The sequence below is a fragment of the Strigops habroptila genome, chromosome 6 (genome assembly GCF_004027225.2).
Source record: "Strigops habroptila isolate Jane chromosome 6, bStrHab1.2.pri, whole genome shotgun sequence".
NCBI lineage: Eukaryota > Metazoa > Chordata > Aves > Psittaciformes > Psittacidae > Strigops > Strigops habroptila.
In genome coordinates, this window is record NC_044282.2 from 3,368,212 (window position 1) to 3,388,369 (window position 20,158).

At 37.8% G+C, this 20,158-nt stretch overlaps 1 protein-coding gene across 10 annotated transcripts in view; it reads left to right on the plus strand.

Annotated features, from left to right (window-relative positions):
- Positions 1–1,748: 1,748 nt before the first annotated feature.
- The window catches only part of AHI1 (Abelson helper integration site 1), an 87,571-nt gene continuing 69,161 nt past the window's right edge, over positions 1,749–20,158 (plus strand). For 8 of the 10 annotated variants that reach the window (XR_003991868.1, XR_003991870.1, XM_030489768.1 and 5 more), the window contains exons 1-9: positions 1,749–1,955; positions 6,372–6,436; positions 7,309–7,430; positions 13,561–14,168; positions 14,736–14,893; positions 15,976–16,189; positions 16,873–17,065; positions 18,296–18,391; positions 19,842–20,027. Coding sequence is in view for 8 of the 10 variants with exons in the window: in XM_030489768.1 (XP_030345628.1) it covers positions 6,427–6,436; positions 7,309–7,430; positions 13,561–14,168; positions 14,736–14,893; positions 15,976–16,189; positions 16,873–17,065; positions 18,296–18,391; positions 19,842–20,027 (1,587 nt within the window). In the remaining 2 variants the exon portion in view is untranslated. Of the gene's footprint in view, positions 2,035–6,371; positions 6,437–7,308; positions 7,431–13,560; positions 14,169–14,735; positions 14,894–15,975; positions 16,190–16,872; positions 17,066–18,295; positions 18,392–19,841; positions 20,028–20,158 lie in introns of all 10 variants that reach the window. The other 2 variants (XM_030489770.1, XM_030489769.1) reach the window with 2 other exon arrangements.

A 20,158-nucleotide genomic window follows, 5' to 3' on the forward strand; every position in this document is an offset into this window, starting at 1 on the left:
ACCTGAGACCATTTTATGTGTCCTGACTACTGTAAAAGCTAGCCCTAGAACTGCCATATAATTGTATGTCAATTATAAACATAACAAATAATGTCATAATCATGCAACTTAGCTAGGAATGGACATCTGTATTTCCGGTTATCTGGTCCAACCTCTTGTTCAATGCAAGGCCAACTTCAAAGTGAGATCAGGCTGTTCAAGGCTGTTACTTAATCGAGTCTTGGGTACTACCAAGGACAGAGATATACAATCTCCTTGTATACTGCAAGGACAGAGAATGAAGGTATGCTAAGGATAGAAAGCAGCAATAGAAATGCTGAAGAGCTATCTTTTTAGAATGGTGTTAAGCCAAGGCAATCCAGGATACCTGCCTATGAAAAGAAATACCCCTACATCTCACTTGAGTGCATGTAAGTATTTGACAAAGTTAAGGACAGGTAAGTACCAGAAAGAGGTTACAGCATCTGACAACAGTAATACTTGAGAAACAAGGTTTCAAATGTGTATTCTTCTGGCAGCTGGTGCAACTCTTGCTAGAATTTGAGGGACACTACACTTAGGAACCATGTGACGATCACAGTACCACAAGCATTATCTCACCTTTAGGTTGTACAAATAGAACGCGGCCAACCGCAGGCTAATTTTACTCAACTTCACTGCTGAAAAAGTATGGCCACATTCATCCAAAACCTGCATTAACTTCTTGAGCCTTCTAGTGTTTGAAGGAACTTTTGACATCTACAATTTTTATTTATTACACACATTAGCTAATAGCACTTGCATGACAGTAATGAGGAGTTATTATTTCTAGGGTAAAAACACAAAAAACAATACATGTCCCCCACCCCCCGTTTAAATTAGCTACTAAATCAGACAGAAGTTTCTGCAGTATTTGCATAGCTTCAGGACATGCATTTGTGCTGCCACTTGCAAAAAGCTGATCTCCATTCCAAGCATTTGGTAAGACACTCTCCTCACTCCAATTGAGGCTATTACCCAGAGGCTTTACTCTTCTGCAAAAGCTGTTTTGTACTTTTGACCGTTTTTTTTCCTAAATGGATGATGCAGCATCTCTGAAGCGCTCCCCTATTTCTAAAGCTTTCCAGTGTCTTTTTTACTAAGTTCCAACCCCACGTTTTTAGTTTGCTGACCTACCCGCTGTGATTCTTGTGTTCTGTGGAACACATTGTCCTAGCTGCCTGTGGTATAACGAGGCCACTGCTGCAACGCACACCGCTTTTCTACCAGCAGACCTCTCTCGCTTCCCGCTGCAGCCGGCTAGGCGCAGCGGGAACAGGCGGGCGCCGAACCCAGGCGGAGATGGCTACTGCCACCTGCTGCTTGCTGGCTCCAGTCCGAACAGCTCCACCAGACGCCGCCAACCGCACCCGGTGGCGGGCCCGGCGGCGGGCAGCACAGCCGGGTTGTCCTCACAAGCCGCTGTCAGGGGAGGGCGACACGGACGGGCAGACGCGCGGCAGGAGCGCCCGCACAGGCGGCAATCCTTCCAACGACAGGCCCAGGCCCAGGCCCGCGCCCGCGCCCGCCGCCTCAGGGCGGCAGGACCGAACGCAGCCGCCACCCGGCCCGCCCAGCACAGCCACACGGCAGGAGGCGAGCCGGTGCGGCGCATGCGCACACGGACGTGCTGCTGCCACCGCGCCAGGGCGCCTGCCTCATCCCCGCGGCGCTGCGCGCCCCCCCCGCGGCGCAGGGCCCTGCCACGCATGCGCGCCGCCGCCACTTTCCGGCGGGAAAACGCGGCCCCGCTCCCCTGCGCGCATGCGCCCGCTCTGCTGTTTCCTTGGCAGCGGCGATTGTTTTCGGCAAAACCACCCGCGCAGAGCCGCGGGGGGGGCGGGGGGGGCGAGACCACTGGCGGGGAGGACGGGGGGGCGGGGCCGCCGCAGCAGACGGGTGGCCGCGGCGCTGCTACGGAAGCGGACGGGCTTGACGTGAGTGATGCCTTCGCGGGGCGCCTCGGGTAGGAGACGGGAAGGGCCGGGATCCTGCCGTGCGCGGCTCCAGAGGCGGGTAGGCTGGGGCACGCCTCCCCGCCGCCGTTCCCTCCCTCGGCTCCCGCGCCGGCTGGCCCTCCCCTCGCCTCTCCTTCCTTCCCGGGTCGGGGGGGCTCAGCCGCGGGCTCCGCAAGCCGTTACGGAGCGCGCTGCGGCGGCGGCCGTTGGCGCCCGCGGGGATGCGCGGGCAGCGGCGGCGGCGGCGCCCTGCGGCGATCAGCGGGAGTTAGGCCCCGCACCCCGCGTGGTTGCCCCGAGTGGCGGCGGGGCCGGCGGGTCTGCGCGGCCGCAGGTGTCGGTGCAGCAGTGCCGCGTGGTCCCGTGGCCGGCGGGTGCTGCCTCCCCTTTCTCGGTACGCGCTGTCCGGTTTACTCGGCGAGGTTGCGTACCCCGCCGCACGTGAAGGTACAGGGCTGCTCCGTGCCTGGCGTGTTAAGGCCCAAAGCAGCGATGCCTCCCGCGCGTAGGGAATGTGCATCTGCACAATAAATGCCATTAATCCCGTTAGTCCAGCTGCGTGTGCTGCCAGTGTGCCGTTGTATTTTTATTGTTTACCATGGTTCCTCTACACAAAGCAAAATGCCACTTGGGTAATTAAAATCCTTAGGTCGGTCCATTGATGTGAACCCGTTTTTGTAATTAGGATATAAGGCAGAGACTTAAAATGTAATAAACTATAGGAGGCACCTCTGTTTCCTTACACAGAACTGAACTCCATAGTTTTGTCATCAGGGCAGGCACACTCTTTGCAGCCTTCTCGTAACCCACGAAAGGTGCCCAGTCTTCTGGGTAAAAAAAAAAGCAGCTAACTCTGAAGCTAAAGTTTCTCAGTTACTGTTATAAAACTCAGATGGGTAGCACCAGCTTTTTTAAACATCCTTCTAAGTTAGTGTGAGCACAAGGTTTTTACAGGTGCATCTGAACTGGTAGAAAGCTACTGCTGTTGTGGTGATGTTTATTTGATACGCGAGTACATAGGTATTTACATGGTAATAACAAAGCTGTCAGTTTTCTCGACTTAAATACTGAATTTTCATGAATAAAACCAGACTGGGTTTTGGTGTCATGCTTACCATTAGTGAAGAGGAACAGATTCAACTCAGTGCCATTTTACTGTATAATTCTGGGTTAAAGCTTTTTCTGACCTCAAAGTAGTGATACCTACAGATAGCTGAATTAGAAACCTACTAGTTAAACCCAGGATTTCCCACTGTGGTGACTAATCTCGCCTAAAGGATGGCCTGATATTCTACTTGGTTTTAGGCACTGAAGATTACATTCACTTTTTGCGACAAAAGGAGGGATTTAGTTCATGAAAACCTTGAAGTGTGCAATTACTTTGTCTACTTATTTTCCTAAACAGCCCTAATTAGGCAGGAAATTTGTCACTTCCCATTGTGTAATACAGATTCTGTATGTTCTGCTTCATTATACTATAGGTTTGATGTTTATGAAAAACCTCTACCTATATTATTAGTAAAGGTGTTTTTTGTGAATAGTGGGTTTTGTTGCATATTTCGCATAGAGAATTCCTATATTACGGATGCAGAATATAGCAACTCAGTGTTGTAAAATACTGTGAAAAGAGCAGGAATTTGATGTAGAATCACATTTATGAATACAGGTGGAGTATTAGTGAAGAGCAAGTTAGATGATTCTCAGGAAGGTATGCAGTAATTCTTGGAAGTTTGGGCTTCAGTATCTTGTTTTCCTGGTTATTCTTGATGGCTGGAATATGCCACTGTTCAAAGTATGTATTTTTGTCATTCCTGGATTGCCTTATATTAACTAACATGGAAGAGATCAAATCTGATCAGGCAAAAATGCATTTTACAAGATTAATCTTAATGCTAACCGAGTTTATTCAGCTTGGGGCACTGCGATTGCTGACCTGTGATGTAAGATTAAATCCTCACCAATTTAAGGTGAGATTACACTGAGTAAACAGGCTTGTTCTTATCCTTGTTGATTAATGATCTATATTTACACAAGTGTAATAGTTGCCTTAATGCACCATGTTAAAGCCCATGTAATTTTAAACTGGAAATGTGTATAAAACAATAGCACTGTCATTAGAGGACTTTATGTCTTAATTTTATTGCTGCAAGAGGATCGACTTTTACTGAATAAATACAGGTAAACAGAAAATTATGCTCTCTGGTGAGTTTGGCAAGTCTGTGCATATTACAGAGAGTGCTGGTAGACATGTTGTGAACCTAGCCTTTGGAAAGGTGTTTATTCCATTATAATCAAAAGTATCTGCAAAATAGATTTACGTATAGTTTTTTGTGGTGTGATTTATTTAACCATTGACCATAAAATTCTTTCCGTACTTGGAACAGGTGTGTACTTTATGTTGCTGTTGTGTTCTACATTGCCTCTCATATTTTTGGTTTTAAATGTAAGAGCACTTCAGCATTTCATTTGTTGTTTGTAATTAGTTTTTCTAAGGGGTGATTGAAATCACTCAACTAATTATAAGAGACTTTTTTATGCTTCTGCAATCCTCAGGGAATGATTAAAGTGATAGAATCAGCTGTTTTTTATAACTATATTTAGTTTTCTACTCTTTCACATAATAAGTATTTTCCAGCCAATTGTGAAATGACTACTTGAAGAGCAGCATTTAATGACTGTTGTACTTCTGAAACAGCCTTTTAGTATAACCAAGTATAAATTGCAAATCCATACTTTTCAATAATATTTTCTGTTTTTTTTAAGAACTTTTTAACTGTTTTAGTTGTGACAGTAAAGCTTTGCTTTGCCAGTCAAAATGTATTTTACTTAGTGAAAATACTGCTACCCTGTAGTGCCATCATGAAGCATATTACAGAACAAACCATTTTTTCCTTCCTCCTGTGAAGTCAGTTCTGGCCATCCTTGCTTGTTTCAAATATCCCTTAGATTGTTGGATACTTAGCATAAATGCTTTGCTTAATAGATGAAGTAAACTAATGACACCTGGCAACTGACTAATCAGCACTTCTATAATCCCAAACCAACCCTAACCCTTTCCTTTTTTTTCTTAGTTTGGTTTGGCTACCCAGCAGGCCAAACTACTGTAAGTAACAAATATGAAATGAACTGAAAGTGTGTAGGCTGTGGGGGACAGAGAAGAAGAAAGTAACACTGTGAAAGAGATATCATACCATCTGAGAGTACAGTAGTGCAGATGCTTGGGGATGGTAAGTGTAGCCTGGGCTCTTTCTTATAATGGTAAGAGGTGTGCACCTAGGAATGATTTTCAGTGTTGAAGCCAAGTGGTGTCTTTGGCCCACTTTAATACTATTAAACTCTCTTAGACCCAAATCAGAGTGGCTGCATGAAAACTGCTTATTAATAATCATCTATATGAACTCCTAAACTGTACCCAGGAATTGCTTGGACCAAACTGGTGCCAGGGACAATGCAATCATATAACCTGGCAGTACTTAATGGTATGTCTTAATTTATTAGGGCTGGTGTAGTGTGAGTGTCCAGTGAATGTGCGTTAGTGGTATCTATGAGGAGGTGTTGCCTAGGGAGAACTTGAAGCTATTGCTCAATGGGCTGTCAGGGAGATAGGTACGATAGTTTATTTCGTGGAAGGCTAAGGAGAACATAACACATTGATAGAAAGCTAGGTTTCATTAGTTCCATTGTTTACAAAACAGCTTTTTGTATTAAAGGTTTTTGTAAAACATTCTGAATTTTCTTGATGAAAAGATAAAGCTGTGTAGTATTTTTATTTGCCTTCAAGCTTTGTTTGGATTACGTTTGCAGGCTTTTCTCCAGAGTCAGGAAAGCATGACATTTTTCTTTAGAGAAATGAGTTTCATGTAGTTGCTTGTCTGCTATATGTAAAACACAAATGCTTTACATAAACATAAATATTTAGAAAGTTGTGATAAAGTTAGATTTGGTGGTAGATATTAATCTTTGCATTGAAAGCTATCAGCTGGCTACAGTGCGACTTTTTGACAATGCTGTCAGGATACGAACCTGGTCAGAAAGGCTTCAATGTAAATGGCTTCATGGGTCATTATTATTTAAATAAACTGTAGGGTTTTTTAGAAGACTGGAGCCATACAGTACTAACGTATTTGACTATTGCCCAGAAACATATAGCTAATTAAACGGCTGCAGTGTTGCTTTTTATTTACTCTCAAATAACAAGTATCAGGTAGATGCAGAGACTCCTGAGCTGAGATTTGATGGCAGAGAACTTCTAGTAACTTAGACAAATAGTTTAGAAATAAATATTTCCCTAAAAGCTATGTACTTATCCTTGATATTAATAAGCATGCATTCAGTTGTTAGCTATAAGTCTAAGTACCAGTTATGTTAATGAAAGTTGTTAATTACTTTTAATAGAATGGTGAATTCTGAGGAAGCAGCTGGTGTGTTGAGCCACTTCTGAGGACTGAAAATGCCAGTAGGTAAGAAGACTATGTCTGATTTTTAATACATATTTTGTAGTCACAACTAGATGCAAATGACAGGATTTACTTCTGTCTGTAACTTTTTAATGTTACGTTTGCTCTGCTTTGAGTCTGTGTTTATAGCTGATTTCCGAAGCATTGGGGTTTTTTTAATTATTCCTTAAATTTGGGGGCTTTTGCAAAAATTTGTAATGACATATGGTAAATATGCCCTAGCTGAGGATTCAACAGTCTTTTTCAGAGGTGTGCCAGATTACATTTTTAATTCTGTAGTTACAAATTAAGCTTTACTTCAGGGGGCTAGAACACCTACTGCTGCTTCAAGGGTTGAAATGCTGCTGATAGCAGTATCATGATTCACAGAAAGGAGGGGCTCAGCTCCAGCTGATTTCGGATCCCTGCATGCTCCTGCTTGTTGCAGATCTGTCTTGGTGGTGCTTCTCTGGAATCCAGACTCAGTAAGAACCTAGAGCTGCTGCTTATCCTGGAGACAGTGTCATCTGTTATCAGCGTGGTACCATTCATAAACAGCAAAGGCAATAATCTGCCCTCTGCTTTAGCTAGCCCAAGTTTTATGCTGATCCTGATGTTTTTGCTCTTCAAAATGTTTTTTCTTCAGGAAACAAAGTTGGCGGTGCCGACTTTCACAACAAGTAATAGCCTGGTGTGTTTGTACAATGTTGCTGAGTTATCCTTGTGTGGTTTACTTTGTCAGTGGAAATTCTTAACTGAATACTACACAAATTTCTTGGTAAACTTTCCCTCATAAAATAATTCTTGTTCTTTTCAATTTTAAAGCCTGATTACGCACTTTTTTAGCAATGGTGATTATTGAGGTATCAAATCATACTCTAGATTTCTTTCTGCAGTTGAAAGTGAGGCAAAGGCAAAAACCAGAGCCTGCTTTGAGGAGATCTTCAGACATCATGCTGGCCTAGCAGACACAAAGAAATCAAAGAAAAAGAAGTTTCACTCTGAAGAGAATATTGTGGTGAGTTTGAACACATGCAGGCTTTGGGTGGTTGCCTTCCTTAATGAAAAAAAGATCAGGAAAATATGTTGTAGAAAGGAGATGTAGGCATCCAAAAACAAAAAAAAATTATAAAGTATATTTCTGCACATATCCTTTGGTTTTAAGGTGGCTTTTATATGTTGTCTATGTACCACCAATGCATCCTTGTAATTTGGAGGTATGCCAAAATTATATAGACTACAATAAATGTAAAAAGAAAGTGGCGTGTGCAGGCATGCACTCATTTAAAGTCTGCCAGTACTTTTTTTTTTTTCATTCATAGTTTTCAGAAAACATTTAAGATTTTCAAATTCCGTATTAACTTTAGTGGGAGTTTGAGAGATGGGCTAATAGAATGGCTGTAAAAATATTTAATTTTGAGAGCACTACATCTGTGTAATACATCTCTGAATTGAGAATTGAGAACTGGTGAGAATTTGTAATAGTATTGGGGATATTCATTAACTTTAATCCATTTCCTAAAAATCACTTGTATAAGAATAACAATTTACAAACAATATTAAACAACATCTGAAACTTTTTTTTTTTCCAATTTGACCTCAGTAATCAGCATATCTCTGCATATGCTGAGCTTTGTGTCTGAGTAGTCTCCTGTTTACGTGTTTACTTAGGCATAAAGATTTGTTTTAAAGATTCTGGCCTTAACTTGTGACTTGCAGATTATAAATGATTCTGTCACCCTGCCCTTATGGTTAGATGACATTTTTCTTTGTGGCGTATCTCTCATTAAAAGACTCTCAGATATTCCTCTGCGTTGTGGTTCATAGTGTAGCTTTTTTTGCTGAACAGAAGAATAAATGTTTAATATGCATCCTATATATACTGATTATTGACTTACAATGATTGGCATTTCAAAAAGCAGTTTTCTTCAATGACAAATGTTCTGTTTTTTTTATTTTTCTCCTGTTAGGTTTGATAGTTTTGGGGTTTTTTTATCTTAAAATTGTACATGTACCAGGTGCTGGAAGTTAATTTTCATTCCGTAATACTCATTTAAAACAAAGGAGTGGTATTTTATATAATATTAGAGTTATATGTATTTATGATATGTAAGTAGCTATAGTAAAGTTAGTATCGTTATGCTGAAACGTAATTTTGTCATTAGATTGTCAATTTGAAGTTTATTTGTGCGGATTTTTTAATTTGCATGCCTTGAAGTATATGGAATTTAGTCAATAGTCTATACAAAGAATCAACATCATGTCTAAAACATAGCATGGAAATTTTAAGGGTGGTCTTTTTCCTTTTTTTGCTGGCATACGTGTAAATACAAGGTTAAATTTTTCCTTGCTTAGGTTTACTTTTTTGATGAAACATGAGTTTTTAAATCCGTACTTTATGATACAAATATTTTTGAGCACATAGTTGTATCTTCATATGGGGGTTCATATTACCCATAAATATTTTAAGCTTGCTTTGGTTTTAAAATTGGTTTACATTCCAGAAATCTCTGATATAAAATGCTAGTGTTTTGGAGTTACCTAGAAACACTTAAAATCACAGTGAATGGAATGAAAAGTTAGTGGTATACACACCGATTAAGATGCGTTTTTAGGGTCAGTGTGGAAGCCTGGCTTTGTGGTTTTGTTGAAGCCATAGATTTTTACCAATCAAAGCACTGAAAATGAAGAACTTGAGAAAGTGTATTAAAACACTATACTGGTTATTTTGAATATTTCCTTAAATTGTGGCAATTTTGCAGGAGCTCAGGCTGGTATTTCCATGCTGGTTGCATTCCAGTAGAAATTTCTGTAAAAGCTTCAGCAAATAACCAGTCATTTCATTGTAAGAAATGTATGTGGGAGGGAAAGAGAAGGTAGGTGGAGGAGGTTGGCTGTTGTTTGTTTTTCCTACAGTTTTCTTCACTGTATGTAATTTAACTGTATAGACTTTCACATATCTTGAAATAATGTGAAATTTATCAGTGATGACTTTGTGTCACGCACTTGCCATAAATGACGTCCCAGGTTTGATCATAAACAGGTCATGGTTGAGAGCATATTTCCACTGGAAATATTCCAGTCTGCTGCTTTCTTTTGTCTTTACTGAACCTAGCCTTTCTTAGTTTAATGAAACCTTTTGTCTCACTGTCCACTGTGTCCTTGAAACCTGAGTTCTAGAGCTGCAGGAGCTTTCTGTGATTTTTAAATGACAGAAGTGAGGGTAAGGAGATTGCCTGCACACTTGCCTGCTCTGCTCTGTGTGCCCATTACCTGGAGAGAAGGGAAGCAGCCTGACTGGAAGAGGAAGGGTTGATATCAGTAAGTCAGGATGAGTTTGGTGACAACAGATAGGAATGAGGTGTTTGTAATGGAGATGGACATCAGCTGTGGCCAGTGAAAGACCTGCTTTGGTTTTCAGTAGCCATAGGCACTGAAAAACTGCTGAGATTTCCACTGGATTTAGCCCATTGTTTCTTACATTTAAAATAGGAAAACTGCTAGTAGTTCACTATGTACTGGACCTACACGTTTTCTCAATGTTTTCTGTTAAAATTTGGTGAAACTTCTCCAAGCCCATCCTATCTGTAAATCGAAGTTCTTTTAGCTTTGAGTGTCTACATTTTGTAGTCTTACATGAGCAATGGTAGTAGAATTGGTTCCCTAATACATTAAAATTTTCCTTAACAAGTATGTTCATTATCAACTCAGTTGTAAGTAAATGGTCTTTTACAACCTGTACACAATCAGCCCTTCAGTGGGCTGGCAATATCTATTTCTATTTTTCAAGGTGTGCCTGTACTATGGGAAGAACTTCAGGTGCGTCTCTTAAGTCTGGTTCTCTGAGTTTCCAGTTACCCTGGGCAAAATCACCTGATGTGTTTCCAGGTTCCACTCGTGCATACGTGAGAAGCCTTTTTAAAAAGAAGTAAGATTATTAGGTGTAGTCCCTGCTGTCAGCTCTGGAACATGAATAACAAGTGACATGACTTGGGTTGGCTCTCTATGGTATTAGCCCACCTGTGTGCATCTTGGCTGACGCCCATCTCTTGCTGCTATCAAGCCAGTAGCGCAAGTAGGTCTGTTCTCAGGGGAGAGTATTTTCTCTGCCCTGGTGGTGTGATGTGGTCATGGAGCTGTTTTGAAAAAAGCCTTCTCATTTGTTCCATGTTTAAGCTGAGGAGGTCAAGCTCAGGTCAGCAACCCTCTGGGCTTACTCCAGAGACAGGCCTATCCTATGAGCTGCTTTTCCTGCCTAACTGCTTTTGCTAACTTGGTTCACGTATGTTTATATATAGACAATTGCTCTTAGTTGATCTTTCTCAGTCCTGCGTTTCAGAGAGAGAATCTATATCAGTATCCCTGCCTCTGATACCTAATCTGATGTTTTTTATGAACCTCTTGGCTTTTACTTTATCATTTTGTGACTCTGTCATCTTTCCTCCGTGTTTAATTATATCATGCAATTACAACATGTGGAAAAAGTGTCCTGAACTAAGATACATACAGCCTGTGTATCTGAGGAATTTGTGTTTGAACTGCTGAAGCAGCTTTGTGCTACCTGCAGTATCTGTTAATGTTCTTGGAATTTGCTGTAGCTTGAGATTGTGTTTTATTTCATTATAAGGATATTCTGCTTTGTTTTGTTTTTCCTGTGGGTATATTAGCTATAGTTAGGTGTGTGCTACTATTCATGGCACGTATTTGTGGACATTTTTTTTGTTTGTAGGCATAACAACGAGTTCTAGTAAATATTTCAAGCAAGTTGTTGTAACATCTATGTATCTTTGAGGAAAGGATTCTCGAATAGCAGCTATTTTAGAAACTCTTGAACAGGTCAAAGACAAAGGCTTTTGTTAAGGATTTTGTTAAGGATTTCTCAAAGTATTCTACTTTTTTGGGCTTAATGGATTAATATTCTATCAAGGCAAGCATCAGCATGACTTTAACTATTGGTCACTGTTGGGCCTTAATTGCCAGTATGTTTTAATCTTCAGTTCTTATTCTCTGCAGTTCAAGCTATTCATAGAAATTACAGAAAAGTGATCCATCTATTACAAAGCATTATTTTGGGTTTTTTAGTTTATACAAAGATTGATGCTTTATTTTATCTTATTTTTTTTATTTCCCTTACTCTATTCTGTATTTCAAGTTATTTATATGAACTTCTCCACATCCTCTTAAATCACTAACTTATAAATAAAGAGGATGTTACTGGTCTATTTAAGCAAGTAAAAGATGAAGGTACAAGGACTTTTTTTCATGATTTGATATCTAGATAATTTAAACTATTTTTAGACATAGGATACTAAAAATAAAGATAACTACTGAAAAGATATATGAATGGCTTTAGATTTTTTCTAATGTCTTAGATAAGCATACTTGCATGAAATTCTAGATGCTTTCTTTTTTAACTTAGACTTTATTAGGACAGTGTTTTTTAATACGTAGCATTAGTCTAGTTAGTGTATTTTTAAGCTTTGTCTCTAGTTTCAGACATCAGCTTTTATTTCTGTGTTAAACTTTGTCTTGGTGTATTTTTGTTGCCACACTGCTTTTATTTGACAATTTTCCTGTACACACAACAAACTTCCTTGAATTTTTTTCTCTCATGTACTTGAAACTTTCCTTCCTTTATCCTCCCTTCTCCTTCTTCAGTACTTGCACTTTCCTTGCTCTCCATGTTCTCTCATCAAATCTCAGATGTGAATAAAGCAAGACAGTGATGAAAGTTTGCAGGCTAACCTAATTGAGGGCATGCAACATAGTGGCAGATAACTTGCACGTTGAGTGTTCTTTCAGTCATGGAATATTATTCTCGCAGGTGTTTTTAAGTCAGGATCCATCCTGCAAAGTATAATTGCCATTGCAACTTCATTCTCATAAGTTTTTTCTTCTTATAAGCTTGTACATTTTGGTGATCTCTTATTTTTAAAAAAGGGGACAATATGTGTAATGTTTGAGGCAAACATGGTTCCGTAACTGGGAGAAAGTATCCCAGCTAGAAGGGGAAGATGTCTCTGTTTATTGAGGGAGGAATATAGTCTTGGCAAAGAAAGGATTGTATGGAGATACTTATATTTTCTCAATTTTTTTTTTTTATAATTTGTTTTCTTTGTGTTTTAAAGTCCTTTCTAACGTTTCATGTGGAGAGACTTATGTAAGACAGCAGAGTAAATGAACCTCAGCAACTTTGTAGAAAGTTACATCAAGGAGCAGATATCTGTGTGCGATCTCCTTACAGAATTAGGCCTTGGTTACTTGCTTTGTTGTTTGGAGTTGTCATAGAATCAGAAAAGTTTGGGTTGGAAGGGACCTTTAAAGGTCATGTAGTCCAACACCCTTACAATGAGGAAGGACATCTTCAGCTAGATCGGGTTGCTCGGAACCTCGTCCAACCTGACCTTGAATGTTTCGAGGGATGGGTCATTATAACTTCTAGTAACCAGGAATAGAAAATTGAAGGAGGGAGGAATGTTTACAATGTGTTTTCTGAAAAAGACCAGAAATTGGCAGAAGGAGTGCACAGACATATGCATTAGCTGTAACTAATCTTAGCTGGTTTTAATAGACCGGTCTTTAGATCAACTCTGTCATTTTGATAAGAGTAATGTGACATTTTTCTTTCAACTTTATACTTGGGGGAAAAAAAATAAAGTCTTAATGGAAATCTGTTTTTCAGTTGTAGCACTTTTAAATATAATTTCATTGTCTAACTTTGGCAAGCAACTTTCAGTTAAAGAGACTACAAACAGCAGAGCTTGAAGCCTGTCTCTACCTTGCATTTTAAATGGATTAAAATACTTGATTTTGTACTACATGTAATCTTCAAGTCTTCCATAGTCTAAAGCATTGGCATCTGTTTATGGAGCAGACTTGTTGATTACTTTTTTGACTGGATATACATAAAAGTAATTTAAAAACATAATGAAATAAAATTGAGGATGAAGTGCCAAATGTTTTGGGGGTTTTTTCCACTGTGAATTTTCTGTTGCTTTTAAATCTGTCACTTGTTAATTTTAAACAATATAACTAGATCTTTTCATTTTACTTTGTGTAATGTTGCTAAAGAAGTAACATTAAGTGATATGTTTATCCTTTAAACATAATTTTAGTACAAGTATGTTCTATGTTCTTTTCATTTATAGCTTGACACATTTAGAAGTAATATTGATCTAGCTAAGGAAAGTGTGAATGATGAAGCAATTCTAAACAACACATACAATCCTGAAGAAGAGAGTCCACGATTTACAAAAAATAAACTGAGAGAGAAAGCTTCAATTGCAAAGAAATTAAACAATGATATTGTTAGTGGAGAGGAGAACAAGCAACCAAAGTCTAACAAGAAGAAAAAGAAATCACTGTTACAAGAACAATTTAATGAGGAGGAAAATTTACATGAAGCTAAAGTGGAGAGTTTTGAGAAAAAGATTAATGATTTTCCAAAGAAGAAAACAAAAAGTAAATCGCAAACAGATGTACCTCATCAAGGAGGTGATGGAAAGATTAGAAATTTCTGGACTGAAGCGAGAAATGTAACTGAATTAGAAGAGGAAGAGGAGCTAATTCGAGCCTATCAGCTGCATGTGGCTGAAGATGAGGCAAATGAAATTAAAAAGAAAATAAAAATGAAACTTAAAGAACAGATGTCTGAATTTACCTCTACTGTTCAAAGCCATGAAGTTGTATTGAACAATGAAGTAGGCAAAAAGAAGAAAAAGAAAGAAAAAGCAGTTTTAAGTGAAGCTGAAACAAGGTACTATGATAAACGGTGTACCATGTGCCTGTGAATCTTAAACAAAATGAAACATTTTGGTTTTAGGTAGAAAATGTGTACAGTTTATCAGAAAGCTTCTGACTAAGTGTTGAATTGGATGATTCTGTTATGAAAAAATATTGCCACATACTCTTTCAAAATGCTGTCAAGAATATTTAACTCACAGATTCTTTCAACTTATAAAAAAGAAATGTTCTCCATTACTATCAGATGTTTATTTTCTGTGGAACTCACTCTTAACTGAAGATAATTTTGTGCATGGTCTTTTAGTGATGAGTGATGGCCCTAATCCAGCAGAAGAGTATTAGCTTAGCTCTGTTCGCATGAATGGTTCTGCAACTATCTGGAAATTATGGGGAAATGAAGAGGGGAGAGAAATGAAAAAGAAAAGAAACTAATGTTAAGGAGGGGTGTTGCATTTTCAATATACACAGATGAGTTGCAGACCTAAAGAGGAAATTTCAAGTGTATTAATAGTGGTAATGAGCAATTGTATCCATATACGCACTAGAATGCAATTGGTGACAGTAATCCATTACATTGCAGTGCAATGTCCCTTTCTGAGCTACAGCATCATCCAGCACAAGATGGCAATGAAAATCATTCATTGGAAAGACTATTTACATCAGAAGGGCAGAAACAGGAGGAAAGCATGGAAAAACAGAAACCTAAAGCAAAGAAGATTAAAAAGAAAATCAGAAAAGGTCTGACAACACAATGTTAGAATGGTGTTCTGCTTTGCTGCTTTATCCAAGTCTTTCTTTCCCTTTTTTTTTTCTCCCCTCTTTGCACTGCTGCAGAAGTATTTGTCCATAGTAGTAGTAACACAGAAGTGATTTGAGCTGTTGAAGTTACTTATGTTTCTTTATGAAACATAAGTATGAAGTTACTTAATTGTATTTTTGCTCTTCCAATTCTAAGGCTAATTAATAAGGAAGTTGATTTGATGTATCAGTCTAAAATCCTGATAATTCATTTATTGTAAATAGTTTTGAAATTGATAAGTAGTTTAAACGTTTGGGGGTTTTAAGCATAATATAATGTTAAAATATATATACCATCTTTACATTGTATTACTTAGATGCATATTCTAATTGTCTTTTTATTATTTTCTCATTTTCATTTACTTTATGCTATAAATGCTGTATCACCACTGTTTTAACCTGATGCTCAATTCAAACATAAGGAGTACTTTTTCATGCAACACATAGTCAAATTGGATAATTAATTTCCTTGGACATTGTCGAGGCCACCTAAGACATAGGTTTAAAAAATGCAGATTACAGAAATTGATGAGGAGTAGGTCTTTTAATATCTATTAAGTATGATGGTCTCACTGTAACTTGTAAAGGAGGAAGTTCTGAAAACAGTGGTAGATTCAGGGAAAATGCACATTGAGAAAGCATCAGATTAGGCTTATCTTTTTATATTTTCATAAAACAAACAAACAAAACCTACTACAGGTTGTAGTCCAGAGCAGGATATTGAACTGTGTGGATTTTAAGTCATTGTAGCAAGAAAGAAACTATGTCAGTCAAGAGGAAGACATCTGATTTAAAATAAAAATCTTTTTTAGTAGGAATAGGTTATATTAATACATATTCGTGTGTATGTTCATACATGCTTAAAATGCTGCAAATTTTATAATTTTATTTTAACCTATTACATAAAGAACATGTTGAATGTTATTACTGTTGATTGCTGAGACAATACAGAGCATTTTTACTCCTTTAAATTGTCACTAGTTGAACATATTAACCTCTATTTACTTTGTTCCTATTTCTAGAAGAAAATACAGAAGTTGCTGCGGAAAATGATGAGGAAATGAAAAATTCGGAAATTTCAACCCAGAGTAAATTTGGTTTTGGTGATGATCTTGTGTTGGGAGTTTACATCCATCGATCTGATCAACTTAAAACTGATCTCCGGGTATCTCATCCCATGGTTAAAATCCATGTTGTTGATCAGAGAAGTGGCTTATATGTCAAGAAGGATCATAGGTGACTTTTAATAAACTGTTTCTAGTATCAATGATTACTATAAATACATAGATTCTTCCCTGGAAAATTAAATATTAAAATGAAAATAACACTGAATTTTAAGCCTGCAAGGCAATTCATTAGTTTCTGCATCTATGAGATAGATATATATATATGATGTATATATGATACATATATACCTGCAGTAAATTAGGGTGGTATTTTTCTTTTCTTTTTGGCACTTTTAAGTGCTCTGCACTACTGTATTGCTGTCAAGGTACCCATATTTACAGCACAGTTCATTCTGTATTCCTTACAGAGAGAATATTTCCTAAATCTCAAAAATATGTAGAAGCCAAGATTAGAATAAGTAAGCAAAACTCTTATGGCATGGTGTCTGCCTTTTCTTTTGTAAAAAGCCTTCTAAAATCTAGAAATGAAGCTTAGTTGTTTGTAATTCTAATTGCTTCAGTTACTTGTTTCCAGTGTAATATGCATTCTTTTCCTGAAAACAAAATTTTAATAGTGTTTAAGCAGTACTCTACTGTGATCATTATGCATAAATTTGGAGAATTTCTTTTTCTAAAATCAAACAAATGGTATATTGTATGTTTCTTTCAGTAATTGAAAATACTGTTTTGTTTAAGTTGGGGGACAGTTTAAGGCACTATAGCAATTGTAACTGTTTGGAAATTTTCAAACAGCCAGAGGAAAGTTTCATCTTATTATGAACAAGAACAAATAGATCACATTCTTCCTATTATGACACAACCATATAACTTCAGACAGTCTAAATCAACAGTTCCGGAATGGGAGGAGCAAGTCATATTTAATGAGCGTTTCAGTTATTTTATTCAAAACACTGAAGAAAGTCCTCTAGTAATCCTGTTTTTTGAGGTAAGGTTAACTATTTTATATCCAACTTACGCACATTATGATTTTCTGTTTGTTTCTTCAACAGTATATATTTGACTGATTTGTGTGGTTTTATTTCAGATATAGCGGATTAATAGCGTAGCCTTAAGATACAGTATTAAGTGGAGATAAGTGATGTTGGTGGTTGATGTTGGTGATTGCTAATACTAATAAACATTTATTATAGATGAAAAAAAACAAACCCCACAACCCTGTTTTGATAGCAGTAAGGAGGACAAAGCTTTCTTATTAAATCAACTGTCAAATTTATAGGAAAGGCTGGTTCCAGAATAGGAGAGATGGCACCATGTCTAAAGAATATCACTTTTTCCTTTTTCACATTCTTGAAATTTAGAAAAGAAGCTTAAGTACCAGAATTTGAAAGATGGAGTTTGCCTACTGGTAGCAACACCTCTTTTCCCTTGTACCAATGAGCAAACTATTAGACATTTTAGACATCTACATCTCCTCTCCCATTCTTCACAAAGTAATTATTAATTTGTCCTCCAGTAAAGTTAGGTTTAAAGAAAAAATTATAAAGTATTATCCTCAACATGACTTTCAGCTGTAAGTATTTCAGTATTTGTAAAGAGAGATTCTGTAGTATTAACCTGAAAATGAACCTAATACAATTAATATTATTTCATCCTTCACTTTTTATATTTCAAATAGATTGTATACACAATATCAGCATATGTTTCTTTATGTTCTGTGATATTAATGAATCATTTATAGAATCATTTAGGTTGGGAAGGACCTTTAAGATTACAGAGTCTGACCGTAAACCTAACACTGCAAAGTTCACCACTAAACCACATTTACAGAACTAAGAGCCCTTAGGTTAACATAGAGCTGGTTTTGGCTGTCAGATTTGTGATCTATATGATTTGTGAACCATATATGGTTTAGGAAAATTACACATTAATATTTTCCTCTTTTATTGAGACAGAAGGGAAGCAAGAGTAGTTTTCTAAGACCAGACTTCTGTCCTTTTTTTTAAGCAGGCCATAAATAGTCATCAGGTAAATGCATAAGGATCTGTTATTTCTAATTGCATACTTGTGCGGAAGAAGTACTGGTTTTGTAATTGCTTAAAATTGGAATGTGTTTAATTTAGTGAATCACATCTAGTATATTTTCAGAAGGTTTTTTTAATTACTAAAAAGTATATATTCATTACAAATGCATTTATATTCCTACCAATACTTTCAGGTGCTTGATTTACTAAGTATGGATGAATTGAGAGCCAACTCTGATGTACAAATTCAGGAATCTGGTTTCCGAAAAATTTGTTGGGCATTTCTAAAGGTATTGTAACTATTTAAATGAAGAAACAAAATTTATAAGTAGTTTTGTTTAATTACATGAAAGACACTAACCGTACTAAATGGGGAAATGTTGTTTTTAATGCATTTCCAGGCAACAGAGATGGAAAAGCAAATGCTTGCTTGGTTGTTCTCTCTTTTCCCTCTTCTTTCACCACAAAAAATTCACAGTAAGGAATATGTATTTTCCAAGAAAGTATAGAGTGTGTAAGAATTTTTTTGTTGTTCATTAAGTGCAAAAGAAGGTTTTCTTTGGGGGTTTTCTGTGTGTTTGTGAGATCGTTTCTGCAAAGAAAATGACAAATCCACTGATTTCTGTACCTCTGCTACTCTACTTTAGTGTCATTTTCAGTTGGCCAGTCTTTGATAAGACTCCCTTGCCTAACTATAAAATGCCTGTCATTTTTATTGAAGAGTCTGAAATGCTGCAGCATTGAGATACAGGTAATTTAGCCAGCACACCATATACCTTTTACCTGTTTAGGGAGAGACTTGAATAGGCTAGTTTGACCTCTGAGAGCTGACAAGCTTTAATTTGCTTGAGGTTTGTTAATTTACATCTGCCCCTGTAGATGATACATCTTCACATCCATTGAGCAGTCCACAACATGAGAAATACAGGAGAAGATAATGTTCTGCAAGTTTAGGGAAAGGGAGACAGACCTCCCTTCATTATGCAATACAGTGTCTCTTCTCAGCTCTGCCCAAGATGAATTGCTGGAATCAGGGCTCTGGTATCCCATGTCTGAATGTATAGCTGGTGGAAACTGTGCATCCAGACATGCAGTATAACCTACTCCTGGACAAAGGGAAGAATGAATTTCCAGCTCATACATACAATTTGTGTCCTGTTCTTCATTCCTACTGCATCTGTTTGCATTGTGCTTTAATCTGAATCAGTCAAAGTAGAAATGTCCTGATAAACAGTGGTCAGTGTTAATGGCAGTAGGTACACTTGTTCTTTAGTTCAGTAGAGAGAATTCAATTTCCTATGAAGTTAGAAAGGTTACTGCTTTGCTGTATCTTCTGCTCTGAGTCAAAGCCTTACCAATGCCTTTTGCTGCAGCATTCAAAGGGGGCAGATTGTTTGGGTTGACAGTCCTTTGAGATTTGGGTGATTTCAGCAAGTAGTAATTAAAAAAAAAAAAGTGGTACTGCAGAGGTCTTCCCATATACAAGATGTTACTGTTGTGCATATGAAGCATGTTTCAAAACTAGGCTGCCATCTAAGCTTTAATCTTAGTGATTTGATCCTGGGGGTGTTCAATACATGCTTACTTCATTACCACTTTTAGGGGTAGTATACTTCCCTGATGGGAAGTGGATTTCAGGAGTTTATACTGTAATTGTTTAAGATATTAGAAATAATCAATGACTCCTATTAGTTTTACATTAACACAACCTTTTTTCCCTCTTTTTAATCACCCTTCCAGCTTGTAGGTGCAAATGGAGTTCTGAACATTGATGGAAAACTCCGTCTGCAATTATATTACCCGCCTCCAAAGACCAAATCACATTCTAGTATGGTTGAGGTTTACAGCTGGTGGGCAAAATGTCCTAGAAATCGTTACCCATCAACTTTATATGTAACTGTAAAAGGCATAAAACTACCAGATCATGTAAGTTAAATATAAGATATATAAATGTATTTACAAACATACAGACTTTTCTGTAGGAACTAGTAACTAGGTAGAGCATGTGCGTGTTTGCATGCATGTGTGTAACAGCTGTACTTATATGCAGTATATAG